The 22,087-nt window shown below is 47.9% G+C and overlaps 1 protein-coding gene across 1 annotated transcript in view; it reads left to right on the forward strand.

Moving 5' to 3' along the window:
- Positions 1 to 5,956: 5,956 nt before the first annotated feature.
- Positions 5,957 to 22,087, forward strand: part of LOC125461889 (leucine-rich repeat-containing protein 27-like) — a 91,007-nt gene continuing 74,876 nt past the window's right edge. Inside the window, exon 1 of the mRNA XM_048551208.2 lies at positions 5,957 to 6,147. Coding sequence (XP_048407165.1) covers positions 5,998 to 6,147 — 150 coding nt within the window. The 5' untranslated portion in view covers positions 5,957 to 5,997. The remainder of the gene's footprint in view (positions 6,148 to 22,087) is intronic.

The following is a 22,087-nucleotide window of genomic DNA, read 5'->3' on the forward strand; positions in this document are numbered from 1 at the left end:
CTCTCTTTCTAGATTGCACCAACCAAGAAACGTTCTTTCTGCATTTACCTTCTCAATCCCCTTTGGCATTTTATACTCCTCAATTAGCTTTCCTCTCATTTTTCTAAACTCTAGACAGTATAAGCCTAAACTGTTCAATTTGTCTTCGTAAGATAAACCCTTTATCTCTGGAATCAATCTGGTGTACCTTCTCTGAACTTCCTCCAATGCAATTACTTCCCTCCACAAGTAACAGGACTAAAATTGACTGCAATACTCCAGATCATTAATGCATTCCACAGTTGAAGTAACACCTTCCTACTTCAATATTCCTTTAGCAGTAAATACCAAAATTTTATTTGCCTTTCTTATTACCTGCCGTACTTATATATTAGTTTTCCACGATTCTTGCAGAAGGAAATCCCAATCCCTCTGCACCAAAGCAATTCAAACTTTCTAGACAGTACTTAACCAAGATAAGTAAAAGTCAGTCCAAGGCTGTTAAATTTATGTAAAAACAAAACGTGAAACATTTTGCTCACAGGCACAGTGAGGTAAGGCCGTTCCCTGGATGGTGAAATAGAGAGAAGGTGAATCAGAAGATGATGATGCCATTCGAATGTTGTCAGTAATACTACTGAGAAGCCAGCTGGATAATGGAAGTTTAAAGATACAGTGAAAAAGAGGCAAAGAAAAGGTGTGAGAAGAGACTTGGAGCGTGGAGAGGAAACCCAAAAGTCTTCTATAATGTGACAACACTCAGAATATAAGAAGAAGGAGTTTGGGACTAGCTGGGGACAAAGAAAGAGATATTTACATGCAGACAGACAGCATGCTGTGTTCCTAAATGAGTACTCTGCATCTAAATTTCCCAGGGGAACAAATGCTGCCAAAGTCATAATGAAAGAGGAGACATTCAAAATACTGGAGAGGATAGTAATTGATAAAGAGAAGATATTTGAAAAAATAATTTGGGATTAAAATAATACGTATAAACAAGGGTGAGTTAATTCACTGAAAAAAAGAAAGAATTGCAGATGCTCTAAATCAGGAACAAAAACTGAAGTTGTTGGAAAAGCTCAGCAGATCTGGCAGCATCTGTGGTGAGAAGTCAGAGTTAACGTTTTGAGTCCAGTGACACTTCCTCAGAATTGATGCTAGCTAGGAAAATGTCAGTTCACATGCAAATGATAGGGTGGGGCGGGGGATAAGGAGTAAATGATAGGTGGAGCTAGAGCCCAAAGAGAGAGTAGAGCAAGGTGTAGAGCTGGATGAACACAGCAGGCCAAGCAGCATCAGAGGAGCAGGAAAGCTGACATTTCGGGCCTAGACCCTTCTTCCAAAATGGCATTTCTGAAGACGGGTCTACACCCGAAACGTCAGCTTTCCTGCTCCTCTGATGCTGCTTGGCCTGCTGTGTCCGTCCAGCTCTACACCTTGTTACCTCAGATTCTCCAGCATCTGCAGTTCCTACTGTCGCTGAGACAGTCGAGCAGTTGGACCGGCAAAGGAGTTGATAACAATCTGTTGAATAGCTGTTAATTGGGATTCTTAGTGACTAACAATAGGTAGTGTGCAATAGCAAACTATATAATAACAAGGCCTGGTGTGTGGGCAAGGGGGCTAGGACATGGGAAAGTTCAAGCCCTAAAATTATTGAACATGATCTTGAGTCCAGAGGGCTGCAGGGTCCCCGAGCAAAAAAATGAGGTGTTGTTGGCTGGAGCGCTGCGGCAGGTGTAAACAGAGATGTTGGCCAGGGAACAGTGTGCTATGTTAAAATGGCAGGCAATTGGAAGTTAATAAAGTGTGGGGCTGGATGAACACAGCAGGCCAAGCAGCATCTCAGGAGCACAAAAGCTGACGTTTCGGGCGTAGACCCTTCATGAGAAAAGGGGGATGGGGTGAGGGTTCTGGAATAAATAGGGAGAGAAGGGGGAGGCGGACCGAAGATGGGGAGAAAAGAAGATAGGTGGAGAGGAGAGTATAGGTGGGGAGGTAGGGAGGGGATAGGTCAGTCCAGGGAAGACGGACAGGTCAAGGAGGTGGGATGAGGTTAGTAGGTAGCTGGGGGTGCGGCTTGGGATGGGAGGAAGGGATGGGTGAGAGGAAGAACCGGTTAGGGAGGCAGAGACAGGTTGGACTGGTTTTGGGATGCAGTGGGTGGGGGGGAAGAGCTGGGCTGGTTGTGTGGTGCAGTGGGGGGTTTTGTTGCAGGCAGAATGTAGATATTTAGCAAAGCAGTCACCCAGTCTTACGCTTTGTCTCCCCAGTCTAGAGGAGATCACATTGTGAGCAGCGAATGAAGTAGACTAGATTGTGGGAAATGCAGTTAAAGTGCTGCTTCACCTGGTAGGTATGTTTGGGTCCTTGGATACTGGGGAGGGAAGAGGTAAACGAGCTAGTGTTATACCTTCGCCGGTTGCAGGGGATGGTGCTGTGGGGTTGTAGAGGGCTGTTGGTAGTGAAGGAAGAGTGAATCAGAGTGTCCCAGATGGAATGGCCCCTGCAGAAGACAGACATCTCTGATACCACTGAAGAATCTGCAGAAGCTATCTATCAGCAAGACTTGAGACAAGAACCGAATATTGCTGTTACATTTAAGCAATACAGTCCAGCTGAGATCACTAGCGAACTCTTAATGGAACTGGTACTGACAGGGCAGCAGATGGAAGACAACCACTGGATAGAGCAGCAGGATGGGCAGTTGGAAATCGTTCAGTCAGACAGTAGCCGGCATTTGTCGCATCACGTTACACACCTGTTGTTAGTAATGGTTAAAATGTCTAAGACTTAATGTAATCTGAATATGGTTGCTGAGATGTAAGAAATTGCATCCCGATGCCTAAGACAAGAGCATTTTTGCTGAGTCTTATTTATTCAGTACAGACCAACAGCTAGGTCCTAGATTATTATAAGAAATACTGTTGTCATCGTTCTACTCTGGCCAGAATGGGTGGTACCCAGGCCTTTTATAACATGCTATAACCCAAGGATTGACAAATATTTTGACTAGGAGTCCAGATCTCAGTCTGGAAGTTGTATTGTGGCAACTGCTATATATATTTGTGAATTGTACGATTGTAATAAAAATGTATTTTGTTAAAATAAAGATAAAACATTTACCACGATAATACCAACATTACCATAGGCTGTAGAAAATAATGAAATCAAAAGTGTATCTTCTTTTTCATGCCCTCTGATAAAATGTAAACAATGTGCTTTACAATGGCATCAAAGTCCAGTGTCACTCTTCTGTTTTTGTTGATGCTGCCTGACCTGTAGAGTGCCTCTAGAATTTCCTCTTTTTATTTCAGATTTCCAGCAAAAACAGTATTTATTTTTGCCAAAATAATTTTTTTTTTCACTGAGAACTGCAATGTGGTGTTGCAAGAAACACTAAGGGAAAGAACAGTAAGAAGAAAGTCAGGAAAATGCAGAGAGACCAAAGAGCAGTTCCTGAATGCTGCTATCCCAAAACCAGCCTAGCTTGTCCCTGCCTCCCTAACCTGTTCCTCCTCTCACCTATCCCCTCCTCCCACCCCCAAGCCGCACCTCCATTTCCTACCTACTAACCTCATCCCACCCACTTGACCTGTCCGTCCTCCCCAGACAGACCTATCACCTCCCTACCTCCCCACCTATACTCTCCTCTCCACCTATCTTCTCCTCTATCCATCTTCGGTCCGCCTTCCCCGGTCTCCCTATTTATTTCAGAATCGTCTCCCCATCCTCCTTTTCTGGTGAAGGGTCTAGGCCCGAATCGTCAGCTTTTGTGCTCCTGAGATGCTGCTTGGCCTGCTATGTTCATTCAGCTTCACACTTTGTTATCTTGGGTTCTCCAGCATCTGCAGTTCCCATTATCTCTGATCCAATTAAAAATTACAATATTTAATGAGTAATCCTGTAGCACATTTAACACATGCTGCTCTGTTGCTCCTCCGTATACACTCAGCTCCTCCAACATGGCAGCCACTCTCTCCAAGAAAAGTCTATCTCTGGCCTCTGACAACGACCAACTTCGACTTGCCTGGAAGGACTTTCACTGGCCTTGAAATACCTCCTTTGAAGTTTTCCAGTATCTGCATTTTACTTTCACAGCTCCTAATGCCGATTGATCAGTTGTGCAAGCACAGACAGTGTATGTTTGCTGGTACACCTGGTGTAGATGCTATAAATTGGAGACAAAAGTAAAAATTGGTCGAAAAGCTCTGCTGATCTGGCAGCAGCTGTGGAGAAAAATCAAAGTGAATGTTTCAGGTTGAATGACACTTCATCAGAACTGATGGTAGCTAGGAAACGTGTTCGTATCCAACTTCCAAGGGCCCAGTACACCTTCCAGGTGAAGCAACAATTTACTTGCAGCTCACACAATCTAGTCTACTGCATTCACCATTCACAATGTGGTCTTCTCTACATTGGGGAAACAAAGCAGAGACTGGGTGACTGCTTCACAGAACACTTGCGTTCTGTTCACAAAAAAGGGTGCTCCTGAGATCCTGCTTGGCCTGCTGTGTTCATCCAGCTTCACGCTTTGTTATCTTGGATTCTCCAGCATCTGCAGTTCCCATTATCCCTGAACTTCCAGTTGCCTGCCTGTTCCACACACCACTCTGTTCCCTGGCCAATATTTCTGTCTCAGGTTTGCAGCAGTGCTCCACTGAAAATCAGCATAATCTGAACGAACAGCACTACATTTTCCACTTGGAGACCCCTGCAGCCTTCCGGACTCAATATCAAGTTCAAGAACTTTAGTGCCTGAGCTCTCCCATGTCGTTACCCCAATGCTCATACTACAGGCTTTGTGATCACACAGTCTGCTATCACACACCACACATTGTTAGCCGCTAAGTCACCAACAATAGCCCAGCCAGATCATTATCCACTCCTTTGTTTGTCTAACTGCTCTACTCTCTCTTTGGGCTCTATCCCCACCTGTTGTTTACTCCTTACCCTGTCTCCCCACCGTATCTTCTGCATATAAACCAACATTTTCCTCGCTACCATCAGTTCTGAAGAAGGATCACTTGACCAGAGACGTTAACTCTGATTTCACTCCACTGACGCTGCCAGACCTGCTGAGCTTTTCCAGCAGTTTGTGTTTGTGAATTAATTAGGAAGTGTTAGCATGGATTTGCTCAACACAAACCCTGTTTAACTAACTTGGTTGAATGTTTGCAGAGGTAGTAGAGAGGTTTGGTGAGGGGACCTTTGGTTGACGTGCAGCATATTTCTTTGGTGGTCCAGTCACGACAGGATCAGCAGCCGAGTATCAGTTTCAGGATGAACAAAACATTTCAGCAAACTTTAATGGTTAGATAACTTAGGGGCAGGTATTAATTCCAGAAAGGAAATATTGCTACTGGTCATAATTTCTAATTGCAAAACAAAAACAAGATGTAGAAGCAATTAAAACATACATTTCAAGATTTTGTGCTGTAGCATTACAATTTGGATCAAGAGCTAACACTGTGATACTTGTGGCCCACTTGTAAAACCATGCCTCTATTCACCGTATTGTTCTACTCTGTTAATAGATCTATCCCACTCTATGTCCCACTGTTCCAACAGCACTGCTCAGATAGGGGCAAAACATGGAACTTAAAGTTCTCAGTGCTTCTAGTGAGATAAATTCATGTATTCACTAGTCATGGTTTAAGAGGTCTCCGTGTATTATCAGGGCCAAAGAAATTTGCTGAAAATAACAAACTGGTCAGCCTACAGTTATAAAGGTACATTAATATTCTAAATGAACATTCCAACTATAAATCAAAAAGCAACTTTAACGTCTCGTGTCTTTTTGTGAAGATTACCCTTTCACTTTCTGAAGATCTGCAGATTCATTGTCCTTTTGCTGAGAGCTCAGAGAGATTACACTTTGTGAGCAGCGAGGGCTTTGCAGCCGCTTTGTTAGTGGTCAGACGTGTGTTTGTGTGTGTACGTCGCTATGGAGACTGCAGCGTTGTGCGGAGACACAGTCTGAGCAGAGGGCGAAACGGCCCGGTAAGGGCGGCTCGGATGGAGCAGGAGGAGACCGAGAAGGAGGGCCCCCAAGCTGGCCGCCAGCAGGCTGAAGGGTCGGCCGTAGGCCAGTGTGACATGGTGGATCTCAGCGGCAAGGGGCTGGACAGGTTACCAAAGCACATCCTTCAAATGGCCAGCTTACAGGTGAGGCCGGGACCGAGCTCAGGAACAGGAGCCATGGGTCAGAGAGGCCAGGTACTGCTGAGTTTAGACTGTAGCCCATTCCCGACAACGTCTCCCAGTAAAAACACTGTCCCCCAGTCCCAAAACTGTGCCCTAATCCCAAACCTGTCCCCCAGTCCCAAAGCTGTCCCCCAGTCCCGACACTGTGCCCAAGTTCCAAAACTGTGCCCTAGTCTCAACGCTGTCGCCCAGTCCCAACACCAACACTATCCCTCAGTTCCAACACTATTCCCCTTTCCCAACACTATCCCCCAGTCCCAACACTATCCCCAAGTCCCAAAACTGTGCCCTAGTCCCAACGCTGTCCCTCAGTCTCGACACTGACACTATCCCCCAGTCCCGACACTATCCCCCAGTCCCAACACTATCCCGCAGTTCTAATGCTGTCCCCCAATCTCGACACTGACACTATCCCCAGTTCCAACACTAGTTATAACGTTGTCCCCCAGTCCCAACACTGTCACCCTGTCCCAAATTTGGTCCATATTCCAACGTTGACACTGTCTCCTTGTCCCAACGCTTTCTCCCAGTTCCAGCACTGTCCCTGACTCCCGACGCTGTCCCCCAGCCCCAATGTTGACACTGTCCCCCAGTCCCAATGCTGTCCCCCAGTCCCAACGCTGTCCCCCAGTCCCAACTTTGACACTGCCCCCAGTCCCAATGCTATCCCCCAGTCCCAATGCTGTCCCCCAGTCCCAATACTGTCCCCCAGCCCCAACATTGACACTGTCCTCCAGTCCCAACACTGTCCCTCAGTTCCGACACTGACACTGTCCCCCAGTCCCAATGCTGAACCCCAGTCCCAACACTGTCCCCCAGTCCCAAAACTGTGCCCTAGTCCCAACACTGTACCTCAGTCCCGGCACTGACAGTATCTCCCCAGTCCCAACACCATCCCCCAATCCCAACGCAGTCCCCCAGTCCCGACATATCTCCCAGTCCTGACACTGACACTATCCCCCAGTCCCAATGCTGTCTCCGTTTCCTGACACTGCCCCCCCAGTTCTGAAACAGTCCCCTAGTCCCAACACTGACACTATCGCCCTTTCACAACGCTGTCCCCCAGACCCGAAACTGTCCCACAGTCTGAAAACTGTCCCGCCAGTCCCGACTATCCCCCAGTCTCCCAATGCTTTCCCCTAGTCCGGACACTATACCCCAGTCCTGAAACTGTCCCCCAGCCCCAACATTGACACTATCCCCCAGTCCCAACACCGTACCCCATTCCTGACACTGTCCTCCAGCCCCATCATTGACGTATTCCCCCAGCACCAATTACTGACACGAAACCTGCTGTTGCCTTGCGTTTAGTCAGTAGAATCAGTAATATTGAATTAGTGTGATTATTTGTACAATGTATTCCAGGTGCCCATGCATATGCTTCACTGCTGTTTCATCCAATAGCTTATAACCAGGTTCTTTTGGGGTGAACAAGTCATCCCTCCTCCCCTGATATCACAGTGGCATCTTGTTTATTTCCCCTTTAGACACGGTGCAAGTAATCTGTGGAGATTTAAGGGGGCAAATTTACTCCATTCATATTAGAATGGTTTCAAGATGAGAAATATATTGAATGGCTTTTGAATGCTCTTTTCTTTATTCATTCATGGGATGAGGGCGTTGTTGGCCAGGCTGCATTTATTGCCGATCCCTAATTGCCCAGAAGTCAGTTAAGAGTCAACCACATTGCTGTCAATCTGGAGTCACATGTAGGCCAGACCAGGCAAGGATGGCACTTTCCTTCCCTAAAGGACATAAATAAACCAGAAGGGTTTTTCCTGACAATTGATAATGGACCATGGTCATCATTATATTCCTAATTCCAGATATTTTTATTGAATTCAGGTTCTACCATCTGCTGTAGTGGGATTTGAATCCAGGTCCCCAGAACATTATCTCGGTCTCTGCATTAACAGCCCAGCAATAATACTACTAGGCCATCACTATGGGGTTAAACATTAAACATGACTATGGGGTTATAAGAAAACAAGAATATGAGTACACCCACCAAAGGCCTTGCACGTGCTTGTAGCGATACTTGACCAAACTAAAGAACATGGATTATGAAATCCATCTGCCTGATATTTGAGCACTGGCGACTGTTTGTCGCTTGCCTGTGCCTATTTTTATAAAGGTGGGAAAGATACAATTTGTGTACCTGGGAACATAGGAGCAGAGTAGACCATTCAGCCACTTTAGGCTGTTCTGCCATTCAATGAGGTTTTTCAACCATTCAGTGGTTGGACTCCATTTACCTTTGTCCCATATCCCTTAACACCTTTGCCTAACAAAATTTGCCTGTCTCAGATTTAAAATTACTGTCTCAGATTTAAAACTGATCCAGCATCCACTGTGCTTTTGGAAGAGAGTTCCAAGGATCTACCATTCTTTAGCATATCGAAGCGCTTCCTAACATCTCTCCTGAATGGTCTGGCCTTAATTTCTATACTATGCCCCCTAGTTCTAGGCTCCCCAACCATTGGAAATAGCTGTATTCTTCTGTTAATAACTTGAAGACTTTGATCTGAATTCTAACCTTTTAAATTGTGGAGAAAACAGGCCGAAATTTGTGTAATCCCTTCTCATAGCTTAACACCAGAAGTCCAGGCATCCTTCTTGTAAACCTACTTTGTACTCTCTCAAAGACCACAATAACTTTCTTAATGTGTGATGCCCAAATTTGCTCAGAGTACTCCAGGTTGGATCTCACCAGGGTTTTGTACAATTGCAACTCAACTTCAAGATAATAAAATGTGAGGCTGGATGAACACAGCAGGCCAAGCAGCATCTCAGGAGCACAAAAGTTGACGTTTCGGGCCTAGACCCTTCAGCAGAGAGGGGGATGGGGAGAGGGAGCTGGAATAAATAGGGAGAGAGGGGGAGGCGGACCGAAGATGCAGAGTAAAGAAGATAGGTGGAGAGAGTATAGGTGGGGAGGTAGGGAGGGGATAGGTCAGTCCAGGGAAGACGGACAGGTCAAGGAGGTGGGATGAGGTTAGTAGGTAGCTGGGGGTGCGGCTTAGTGTGGGAGGAAGGGATGGGTGAGAGGAAGAACCGGTTAGGGAGGCAGAGACAGGTTGGACTGGTTTTGGGACGCAGTGGGTGGGGGGGGAAGAGCTGGGCTGGTTGTGTGGTGCAGTGGGGGGAGGGGACGAACTAGGCTGGTTAGGGATGCAGTAGGGGAAGGGGAGATTTTGAAGCTGGTGAAGTCCACATTGATACCATATGGCTGCAGGGTTCCCAGGCGGAATATGAGTTGCTGTTCCTGCAACCTTCGGGTGGCATCATTGTGGCAGTGCAGGAGGCCCATGATGGACATGTCATCTAGAGAATGGGAGGGGGAGTGGAAATGGTTTGCGACTGGGAGGTGCAGTTGTTTGTTGCGAACTGAGCGGAGGTGTTCTGCAAAGCGGTCTCCAAGCCTCCGCTTGGTTTCCCCAATGTAGAGGAAGCCGCACCGGGTACAGTGGATGCAGTATACCACATTGGCAGATGTGCAGGTGAACCTCTGCTTAATGTGGAATGTCATCTTGGGGCCTGGGATAGGGGTGAGGGAGGAGGTGTGGGGACAAGTGTAGCATTTCCTGCGGTTGCAGGGGAAGATGCCGGGTGTGGTGGGGTTGGAGGGCAGTGTGGAGCGAACAAGGGAGTCACGGAGAGAGTGGTCTCTCCGGAAAGCAGACAGGGGAGGGGATGGAAAAATGTCTTGGGTGGTGGGGTCGGATTGTAAATGGCGGAAGTGTCGGAGGATGATGCGTTGTATCCGGAGGTTGGTAGGGTGGTGTGTGAGAACGAGGGGGATCCTCTTACGGCGGTTGTGGCGGGGGCGGGGTGTGAGGGATGTGTCGCGGGAAATACGGGAGACGCGGTCAAGGGCGTTCTCGATCACTGTGGGGGGAATGTTGCGGTCCTTAAAGAACTTGGACATCTGGGATGTGCGGGAGTGGAATGTCTTATCGTGGGAGCAGATGCGGCGGAGGCGGAGGAATTGGGAATAGGGGATGGAATTTTTGCAGGAGGGTGGGTGGGAGGAGGTGTATTCTAGGTAGCTGTCGGAGTCGGTTGGCTTGAAATGGACATCAGTTACAAGCTGGTTCTTTAAGGACCGCAACTTTCCCCCCACAGTGATCGAGAACGCCCTTGACCGCGTCTCCCGTATTTCCCGCAACACATCCCTCACACCCCGCCCCCGCCACAACCGCCCTAAGAGGATCCCCCTCGTTCTCACACACCACCCTACCAACCTCCGGATACAACGCATCATCCTCCGACACTTCCGTCATTTACAATCCGACCCCACCACCCAAGACATTTTTCCTTCCCCTCCCCTGTCTGCTTTCCGGAGAGACCACTCTCTCCATGACTCCCTTGTTCACTCCACACTGCCCTCCAACCCCACCACACCTGGCATCTTCCCCTGCAACCGCAGGAAATGCTACACTTGTCCCCACACCTCCTCCCTCACCCCTATCCCAGGCCCCAAGATGACATTCCACATTAAGCAGAGGTTCAGCTGCACATCTGCCAATGTGGTATACTGCATCCATTGTACCCGGTGCAGCTTCCTCTACATTGGGGAAACCAAGCAGAGGCTTGGAGACCGCTTTGCAGAACACCTCCGCTCAGTTCGCAACAAACAACTGCACCTCCCAGTCGCAAACCATTTCCACTCCCCCTCCCATTCTCTAGATGACATGTCCAGCATGGGCCTCCTGCACTGCCACAATGATGCCACCCGAAGGTTGCAGGAACAGCAACTCATATTCCACCTGGGAACCCTGCAGCCATATGGTATCAATGTGGACTTCACCAGTTTCAAAATCTCCCCTTCCCCTACTGCATCCCTAACCAGCCTAGTTCGTCCCCTCCCCCCACTGCACCACACAACCAGCCCAGCTCTTCCCCCCCACCCACTGCGTCCCAAAACCAGTCCAACCTGTCTCTGCCTCCCTAACCGGTTCTTCCTCTCACCCATCCCTTCCTCCCACACCAAGCCGCACCCCCAGCTACCTACTAACTTCATCTCACCTCCTTGACCTGTCCGTCTTCCCTGGACTGACCTATCCCCTCCCTACCTCCCCACCTATACTCTCTCCACCTATCTTCTTTACTCTCCATCTTCGGTCCGCCTCCCCCTCTCTCCCTATTTATTCCAGCTCCCTCTCCCCATCCCCCTCTCTGATGAAGGGTCTAGGCCCGAAACGTCAGCTTTTGTGCTCCTGAGATGCTGCTTGGCCTGCTGTGTTCATCCAGCCTCACATTTTATTATCTTGGAATTCTCCAGCATCTGCAGTTCCCATTATCTCTGCAACTTAACTTCTGTGTCTTTATACTCCAGTCCTCTAGGTATAAAAGCAAGTGTTCAACTCACATCCCTATTTGAATGATATTGGCACCAGGTCCTAAACTTCCAGTGCTGAACATAGAAGAAGGCCCTGGCAGCATTGTTGCAGACGACATACATGGTACATGCTCTGTCTTAAAGACAGGCTGCATCTTAAAGGGAATTAAAAATTACATTGAAAAATCTTACACATTGAATACCAGTGGTGACAAGGGAATCCTGTTTGATGGGTGGGGCATGAGTGATGCAGGCAGGTAGAAGAAGAGATATATCCATGGGTCTGTGAGCACCATTCTCAGAAGGGATATGATAACGGTGGCTGGTGTTTTGGGCCCAGACCTGGAAGCAGTGCTTTGGAAAGTCTGATGGTCTTGTGCAGTTGGTTAAAGTCAGAGAATGGTCTGCACCTGACCTCTGCTGTCTGCCAAAACAGCAACTGCTCATGCACCGTATCTCCATTACTTACCAGCACCCAGGCCCTAGCACTTAGAACTCACACCTAACATTGAGAGACACCCCCTCACCTTTGAGCACCAATGCTGTTTGCCTCTCATCCACCCCTTGCTGCCTTTATATAAATCCAGGTGTTCAGCTATGGTAGGAACTTCATCCAAACATAGTTTTACACACCAGCAGACGTTCTGCCCTCTCTCTTGCAGGTGATGCCAAATCGAAGGTAGTAGGGCAGAGCTAATAGTGGGAGCAAAGATCTCTTGCACGCCCTGAGCCTTATGGAGGTATTCACTCTCAGGATGATGTGGCCAGCTGCACAATGTCAACAGCACTCAATGTCATTGACAATTATGATAAAGGTGGCATTTTCTTGCCTTATGCTGCTCCTCACCTTCCACAGTTCCCTTGTTCTGCTACAAGGTGTGATGAGGTTGCTGCTGATGGTGTGACCGTGGGCCTCCTTCCTACTTTCCACCACAACATTCCCACCTTCCCTCAGAATAAATGACCCCGTTTAAGCTCTTGCTGTCAGGCATGAAAGAGCTGCTAACAACCCAGCCATAGTTGCCCCAGGAGCATTAAAGAGCAACAGTACAGACCTAACAAAATGGCCCTGTCAGTTGATCTGCCATTCATAGGCACCAGTTCATAGACACTGCCTGTCACTTTAAGGATGGTAGAGAGGTGCAATCCACGTCTGGTAAAATGCTGGGTCCAACTGTGCTGCTGCCAGTCCAGGGGTAAAGGGTGGTTTGTTTGTGAATCCACTTAAAGGAAAGGTGGCAGACAAGTACGATTGCAGAGAACTTGGTTGAGAAGGTGAATGCGACAGCTTACAGGAGAGTGCTGAAAGGGCATAGTCTTCCTCCTGACACTGACAAGTAGCAGAAGAGTCCAAAACCAAAATAGCAAAGGACATGACGTAAAACTTGTCATTTCTGCAGCCTCTGCTCCATCTCCCTGTCATGTTGATGACATAAAGGCATTGCAATTACAACTATCAAACCTGTCCGGCCATTGTATGGACCTGCTCCTCTACCATCCTTGCTCACCATTCAGTAGACCATTCAGCCACTTGAGGCTGTTCTGCCATTCAGTGAGGCTATGGCAGATCTGTGGTTGAGCTCCATTTACCTTTGTCCCATATCCCTTAACACCTTTGCTAACAAAATTTTTCTGTCTCGGATTTAAAATTAATAACTGATCCAGCATTCACTATGCTTTTAGAACAGAGTTCCAAGCATCTACTGCTCTTCCCCTCTGGAAAATTCAGGAATGCAGTAAAACCCATGTGGAAACACACCAGAGTACTTTCAAACACCTCGCAATGGAATAAAATCAAAATATTTATCCTGCCTGCAAATCGGATGACTGCCCCTTTAATTAACTTGAATGTGGTGCCCAAGTGCTATTTAATACTCTTTTTCAAGATTTAACAGTGTACGTTTTGAGAGGACCTGGAATCCTGGAGACACATCAGCTGGTTGAGGAGCATTAGGTCAAGATTGTACCAATTCAGCCTGTGTAAGAGCATGCAGGCTCACACCTGTGTGTAGAACTTTCAGTGACACATAATTAGTATTCTGTGGCACAGATTGCATCTGGGGAAGTCATGCTGTGGCAGTGCACAGTTGAATTTTGCACACAAGGTTTTTAAAAAATGGTTAGAACAGTTCAGAATCAGTGGGGTTGGCAGCTCCTGTTCCAAAAGGTAAGATGTAATCTGAATATTAATCTTTGGGCAAATCAGTTTATAGCACTTTTCTTGTAAATAGCTTTCAGTTTATCTTACTGCATATCACACACTTATGTGTTTTTGGCAGTCTTCAGCAATACATGTGACTTAAAATTTTCTCACATTATCTTCCTATATGTGTCAAGTTGACACCTCCTGTATGGTTAACACTTCAGATGCATCAAAATGTATGTTGTAACTTCTTAAATTATTCCAAAAACTTTAAATATAGCAGTAAATGTATTTCCCACCCACATCGATTCAGTGCTATTTAGTGCTGTTTTCCATCTGTGCAGAAAGAGGATTCTGTGACCAGGTTTTACACTTTCAATATTTAAGATGGTAACTTTGAGTAAATACAACTGATTGCTAATTTTCTGTTACTGTGATTTGTAGTTCATTATCATGAGTAATTCAGGTTGACCATACACTTTTCATCGTGTCACTTGAAAAACAGTTGCCGAGTTTCCCAAAGATTGTGGGGATAAAATCAGTTCGGATCATGATAGAATAATATGTTTCCCAACCATGTTTTGGGCAGAGAGAAAGGAGTGAAGTTACTTGGGAGGGTGAACTGTGAAGAGGAGATTGAGACGTTTGTGTGATTTGGACAAATTGAGTGAGTGATCAAACGTATGGGCAGATGAAATATAATGTGGATAAATGTGTGGTAACCCACTTTGATTGCAAAAATAGGAATTTAGATTATTATCTGAATGGTGATAGGGGAAGGACCTGGTGAGCTTGTACACCAGTTACTGAAAGTAAGCATGCATGTGCAGTAGGTAAAGAAGAAGACAAATGAATGTGGGTGTTCATAGTGAGAAGATTTGAGGATAACAGCAGGGATGTCTGACTGTAATTATACAGAGCCTTGGTGATGCCACACCTGGAGTGTAGTGTTCAGTTTTGGTCTTCTTATCTGAGTAAGGGTGTGCTGCAATAGAGGAAGTATAGTGAAAGTTTCCTCGATCTATTTCTGGGTAGGAAGGACTGACATGAAAAGAGAGTGGATTATAGCATATGGTTTGTTCTCACTTGTTTAAACTCCTTTCTACTATTAAATAAATGAGGTTTTCTTTTGCAACACAAATTCATCTCCCACCATGTTACATAAGCAATTTTATTTTTATTGAAAATATTGATTCCCCTTTCCAGAGAATCTTTCATCATACATTTTCTGATGGTTTCATTTTCAGCCCTACTGACACTACTGTGCAGAGCTCAATTACATTAATCCAAATCAAGATTCACCTGCTTTTCTATATTCCACAATATCTTTGATGACCTTATGATCCTAATCACCGAAAAAGTGTCACCATTTGGTTTGGACCAGTTTGCCTTTCCTTTGTCAGTTGAAATGAATGCTAGGCTACAATTTTAGCTGCTTGATTGGAACAAGGCTGAACATAAAAAGTTGCTATCTTGGGTTGGCATCCAAATAAACAACTTAGAAAATAGGAGTGAGTAAACCATTCAGCTAATTGAGCCTAGTTCACTATTCAACATGATCATGGCAGAACCTCATTGTCATATTCCTTCTCTCACCTTGTACCCTTTTTAAACCTTCAACTTCTAGAACTCTATTTCATTCTTAAATATACCCAGTAACTTGGCATCTAAAGCCTTCTGTGGTAGAGAATTCCACAAGTTCCCTACCCTCTGAGTGAAGAAATTTTTGTTCCTCTCAGTTGGAAATAGCCTACCCATCTTTTTTCCATTTTTCCATCCCCACCCCTGTCTGCTTTCCGGAGAGACCACTCTCTCTGTGACTCCCTTGTTCGCTCCACACTGCCCTCCAACCCCACCACACCCGGCACCTTCCCCTGCAACCGCAGGAAATGCTACACTTGCCCCCACACCTCCTCCCTCACCCCTATCCCAGGCCCCAAGATGACTTTCCATATTAAGCAGAGGTTCACCTGCACATCTGCCAATGTGATATACTGTATCCATTGTACCTGGTGTGGCTTCCTTTACATTGGGGAAACCAAGTGGAGGCTTGGGGACCGCTTTGTAGAACACCTCCGCTCGGTTCGCAATAAACAACTGCACCTCCCAGTTGTGAACCATTTCCACTCCCCCTCCCATTCTTTAGATGACATGTCCATCATGGCCCTCCTGCAGTGCCACAATGATGCCACCCGAAGGTTGCAGGAACAGCAACTCATATTCCGCTTGGTAACCCTGCAGCCCAATGGTATCAATGTGGACTTCACCAGCTTCAAAATCTCCCCTTCCCCCACCCCATCCCAAAACCAGCCCAGTTCGTCCCCTCCCCCCACTGCACCACACAACCAGCCCAGCTCTTCCCCTCCACCCACTGCATCCCAAAACCAGTCCAGCCTGTCTCTGCTTCCCTAACCTGTTCTTCCTCTCACCCATCCCTTCCTCCCACCCCAAGCCGCACCTCCATCTCCTACCTACTAACCTCATCCCACCTCCTTGACCTGTCTGTCTTCCCTGGACTGAACTATCCCCTCCCTACCTCCCCACCTATACTCTCCTCTCCACCTATCTTTTTTTCTCTCCGTCTTTGGTCCGCCTCCCCCTCTCTCCCTATTTATTCCAGAACCCTCACCCCATCCCCGTCTCTGATGAAGGGTCTAGGCCTGAAACGTCAGCTTTTGTGCGCCTGAGATGCTGCCTCACATTTTATTATCTTGGATTCTCCAGCATCTGCAGTTCCCATTATCACTACCCATCTCCTGATTCCATGACCTCTTTTAGTGGACCCTGTGGCCAGGGGAAGCATCATTCCTGCCTCCAGTCTATCCAGCCCTGTCAGAACTGTATGTTTCACTGAGATGCTCTCTCATTCTTTTAAACTCCAGTGATCACAGGTCCACTTGACCCAATATCTTCTCACATGACATGCCTGCCATCCTAGTAATCAGTCTGGTGACTTGTTGCTGCGCTGCATTTATACTGTATATCTCTTCTTAGGTATGGAGACCAAAACTGCACACAGTATTCCAAGTGTGGTCTCACCAAGGCTCTGTACTGATCTTTTTGTTCCTGTGCTCAAACACTTGCAAAAAAGGCCTATATATCTTCCCAACTCCTTATTACACCAGCATGCTTGCTTTCATTAACTGTTGTGTAAGGATAGACAGGACCCATCGTACATCGAGCTTTTCCAGCCTTTCACCATTTAAAATACATTCTGCTATTCTGATTTTCCTACTGAAGTGAACAATTTCACTCTTATCTATGTTATACTACATCTGTCAAACAATTTACCTACTCCACTCTACTTGTCAGAAACCTCTTTACATAATCTTCACCATTCACTTTCTCCCCTACTTTTGTGTCATCAGCAAATTTGGAAATATAAAATTTGAATCCCCTAGCCACATGATTGATATACATTGTGAATAGCTGGGGTTCAAGCACATGCTATAATCCACTCTCTCTTCATATCAGTCCTTCCTTCTCAGGAATAAATGTATGAAACCTTCATTGTACTTCCTGTATTACCATATGCATCACTGCCTTCCATTCTGTAAATGACCCATTTATTCCTCTGGCTAGTCAATTCTCAATTCATATCAGCATATTGCCACCAATTCCATGTGCTTTGGTTTTGTGCAATAACCTTTTATGTGGGACCTTATTAAAGTATTCTGAAAATTCAAATATGATTTGTCAAACATGATTTCTCTTTTGTAAATCCATGTTGACTTAGAACATAGAACATAGAACATAGAAAAGTACAGCACAGTACAGGCCCTTTGGCCCACGATGTTGTGCCGTGGAATAATCCTAATCCAAAAATAAAATAACCCAACCTACATTCCCCTCAATTCACTGCTGTCCATGTGCATGTCCAGCAGTCCTTAAATGTCACCAATGACTCTGCTTCCACGACTACCACTGGTAAACTATTTCATGCGCTCACAACTCTCTGGGTGAAGAACCTCTCTCTGACATCTCCTCTATACCTTCCTCCTAACACCTTAAAATTATGACCCCTCATGGCAGTCAATCCTGCCCTGGGAAAAAGTCTCTGGCTATCAAGTCTATTCATGCCTCTCATTACCTTGTACATCTCGATCAGGTCACCTCTCTTCCTCCTTCTATCCAGAGAGAAAAGTCCGAGTTCAGTCAACCTCTCCTTGTAAGACAAGCCCTCCAGACCAGGCAGCATCCTGGTAAACCTAGTATCAGAGATAATGGGAACTGCAGATGCTGGAGATTCCAAGATAATAAAATGTGAGGCTGGACGAACACAGCAGGCCAAGCAGCATCTCAGGAGCACAAAAGCTGACGTTTCGGGCCTAGACCCTTCATCAGAGAGGGGGATGGGGGGAGGGAACTGGAATAAATAGGGAGAGAGGGGGAGGCGGACCGAAGATGGAGAGTAAAGAAGATAGGTGGAGAGAGTGTAGGTGGGGAGGTAGGGAGGGGATAGGTCAGTCCAGGGAAGACGGACAGGTCAAGGAGGTGGGATGAGGTTAGTAGGTAGCGGGGGGTGCGGCTTGGGGTGGGAGGAAGGGATGGGTGAGAGGAAGAACCGGTTAGGGAGGCAGAGACAGGTTGGACTGGTTTTGGGATGCAGTGGGTGGGGGGGAAGAGCTGGGCTGGTTGTGTGGTGCAGTGGGGGGAGGGGACGAACTGGGCTGGTTGAGGGATGCAGTAGGGGAAGGGGAGATTTTGAAACTGGTGAAGTCCACATTGATACCATATGGCTGCAGGGTTCCCAGGTGGAATATGAGTTGCTGTTCCTGCAACCTTCGGGTGGCATCATTGTGGCAGTGCAGGAGGCCCATGATGGACATGTCATCAAGAGAATGGGAGGGGGAGTGGAAATGGTTTGCGACTGGGAGGTGCAGTTGTTTTTTGCGAACTGAGCGGAGGTGTTCTGCAAAGCGGTCCCCAAGCCTCCGCTTGGTTTCCCCAATTATAGAGGAAGCCGCACCGGGTACAGTGGATGCAGTATACCACATTGGCAAGATGTGCAGGTGAACCTCTGCTTGATGTGGAATGTCATCTTGGGGCCTGGGATAGGGGTGAGGGAGGAGGTGTGGGGACAAGTGTAGCATTTTCTGCGGTTGCAGGGGAAGGTGCCGGGTGTGGTGGGGTTGGAGGGCAGTGTGGAGCGAACAAGGGAGTCACGGAGAGAGTGGTCTCTCCGGAAAGCAGACAGGGGAGGGGATGGAAAAATGTCTTGGGTGGTGGGGTCGGATTGTAAATGGCGGAAGTGTCGGAGGATAATGCGTTGTATCCGGAGGTTGGTAGGGTGGTGTGTGAGAACGAGGGGGATCCTCTTGGGGCGGTTGTGGCGGGGGCGGGGTGTGAGGGATGTGTCGCGGGAAATGCAGGAGACGCGGTCAAGGGCGTTCTCGATCACCGTGGGGGGAAAGTTGCGGTCCTTAAAGAACTTGGACATCTGGGATGTGCGGGAGTGGAATGTCTTATCGTGGGAGCAGATGCGGCAGAGGCGGAGGAATTGGGAATAGGGGATGGAATTTTTGCAGGAGGGTGGGTGGGAGGAGGTGTATTCTAGGTAGCTGTGGGAGTCGGTGGGCTTGAAATGGACATCAGTTACAAGCTGGTTGCCTGAGATGGAGACTGAGTGGTCCAGGAAGGTGAGGGATGTGCTGGAGATGGCCCAGGTGAACTGAAGGTTGGGGTGGAAGGTGTTGGTGAAGTGGATGAACTGTTCGAGCTCCTCTGGGGAGCAAGAGGCGGCGCCGATACAGTCATCAATGTACCGGAGGAAGAGGTGGGGTTTGGGGCCTGTGTAGGTGCGGAAGGGGGACTGTTCCACGTAACCTACAAAGAGGCAGGCATAGCTGGGGCCCATGCGGGTGCCCATGGCCACCCCCTTAGTCTGTAGGAAGTGGGAGGAGTCAAAAGAGAAGCTGTTGAGTGTGAGGACGAGTTCAGCTAGGCGGATGAGAGTGTCGGTGGAGGGGGACTGGTCGGGCCTGCGGGACAGGAAGAAGCGGAGGGCCTTGAGGCCATCTCCATGCGGAATGCAGGTGTACAGGGACTGGACGTCCATGGTGAATATGAGGTGTTGGGGGCCAGGGAATTGGAAGTCCTGGAGGAGGTGGAGGGCGTGGGTGGTGTCACGGACGTAGGTGGGGAGTTCCTGGACCAAAGGGGAGAAAATGGAGTCCAGATAGGTGGAGATGAGTTCGGTGGGGCAGGAGCAGGCTGAGACGATGGGTCGACCAGGGCAGGCAGGTTTGTGGATTTTGGGAAGGAGATAGAAACGGGCCGTGCGGGGTTGGGGAACAATGAGGTTGGAGGCTGTGGGTGGGAGGTCCCCTGAGGTGATGAGGTCGTGAATGGTGTTGGAGATGATGGTTTGGTGCTCGGGTGTGGGGTCATGATCGAGGAGGCGGTAGGAGGTGGTGTTGGAGAGTTGGCGTCTGGCCTCGGCGATGTGGAGGTCAGTGCGCCATACTACCACTGCGCCACCCTTGTCTGCGGGTTTAATGGTGAGGTTGGGGTTGGACATTCCACTCCCGCACATCCCAGATGTCCAAGTTCTTTAAGGACCGCAACTTTCCCCCCACGGTGATCGAGAACGCCCTTGACCGCGTCTCCCGCATTTCCCGCGACACATCCCTCACACCCCGCCCCCGCCACAACCGCCCCAAGAGGATCCCCCTCGTTCTCACACACCACCCTACCAACCTCCGGATACAACGCATTATCCTCCGACACTTCCGCCATTTACAATCCGACCCCACCACCCAAGACATTTTTCCATCCCCTCCCCTGTCTGCTTTCCGGAGAGACCACTCTCTCTGTGACTCCCTTGTTCGCTCCACACTGCCCTCCAACCCCACCACACCCGGCACCTTCCCCTGCAACCGCAGGAAATGCTACACTTGTCCCCACACCTCCTCCCTCACCCCCATCCCAGGCCCCAAGATGACATTCCACATCAAGCAGAGGTTCACCTGCACATCTGCCAATGTGGTATACTGCATCCACTGTACCCGGTGCGGCTTCCTCTACATTGGGGAAACCAAGCGGAGGCTTGGGGACCACTTTGCAGAACACCTCCGCTCAGTTCGCAAAAAACAACTGCACCTCCCAGTCGCAAACCATTTCCACTCCCCCTCCCATTCTCTTGATGACATGTCCATCATGGGCCTCCTGCACTGCCACAATGATGCCACCCGAAAGTTGCAGGAACAGCAACTCATATTCCGCCTGGGAACCCTGCAGCCATATGGTATCAATGTGGACTTCACCAGTTTCAAAATCTCCCCTTCCCCTACTGCATCCCTCAACCAGCCCAGTTCATCCCCTCCCCCCACTGCACCACACAACCAGCCCAGCTCTTCCCCCCCACCCACTGCATCCCAAAACCAGTCCAACCTGTCTCTGCCTCCCTAACCGGTTCTTCCTCTCACCCATCCCTTCCTCCCGCCCCAAGCCGCACCCCCCGCTACCTACTAACCTCATCCCACCTCCTTGACCTGTCCGTCTTCCCTGGACTGACCTATCCCCTCCCTACCTCCCCACCTACACTCTCTCCACCTATCTTCTTTACTCTCCATCTTCGGTCCGCCTCCCCCTCTCTCCCTATTTATTCCAGTTCCCTCCCCCCATCCCCCTCTCTGATGAAGGGTCTAGGCCCGAAACGTCAGCTTTTGTGCTCCTGAGATGCTGCTTGGCCTGCTGTGTTCGTCCAGCCTCACATTTTATTATCCTGGTAAACCTCCTTTGCACCCTCTCCAAAGCCTCCACATCTTTCCAGTAATAGGGCAACCAGAACGGGACACAACTTGGTCTAATCTAGTTGGTATTTTCTTCAAGTATCCTGTAATTACATCTTTTATAAGGGGCCTTTGTTTGTCTGCCCAAAGAATTTCCTTTTTACATTACACGAAACCTCTTATGATTGCTTTTATGTTCCTTGTATGTTCACTTGTATTTTTTTTTCTGTCTTAATTAACCTATCAGTCCTCCTTTGCAGAATTGTCTACTGTTTCCAATTGTCAATCTTGGTAAATTTTTCCGGCAACTTAATATGACTCCTCTTTGCATCCAAAACAATGCTTAATTTCTTTTTTTTAGCTATGGTTCTACCACTCTTTTGGTTATGTTTTTCAGGTGAGACGAATGTGTTACTTTTGAAATGGGGCATGCATGCATTCCTTAAATATGAACCATTTCCTGTCCAATCTCCTGCCTTTTAATGAAGTTCCCAAAAAATTTCAACTTTTCACTCATAAGGTCATAAGATGCAGGAGCAGAAACAGGCCATATGGCCCATTGAGTCTGCTCCACCGTTCAATGAGATCATGGCTGATCTGATTATCCTCAACTCCAAATCTGCCTCATCCCCGTAAGTCTTGATTTCCTTATTGGTTAAAAATCTGTCTGTTCAAGCCTTGAAT

Source organism: Stegostoma tigrinum, chromosome 20 (assembly GCF_030684315.1).
Source record: "Stegostoma tigrinum isolate sSteTig4 chromosome 20, sSteTig4.hap1, whole genome shotgun sequence".
Classification (NCBI taxonomy): Eukaryota; Metazoa; Chordata; class Chondrichthyes; order Orectolobiformes; family Stegostomatidae; genus Stegostoma; species Stegostoma tigrinum.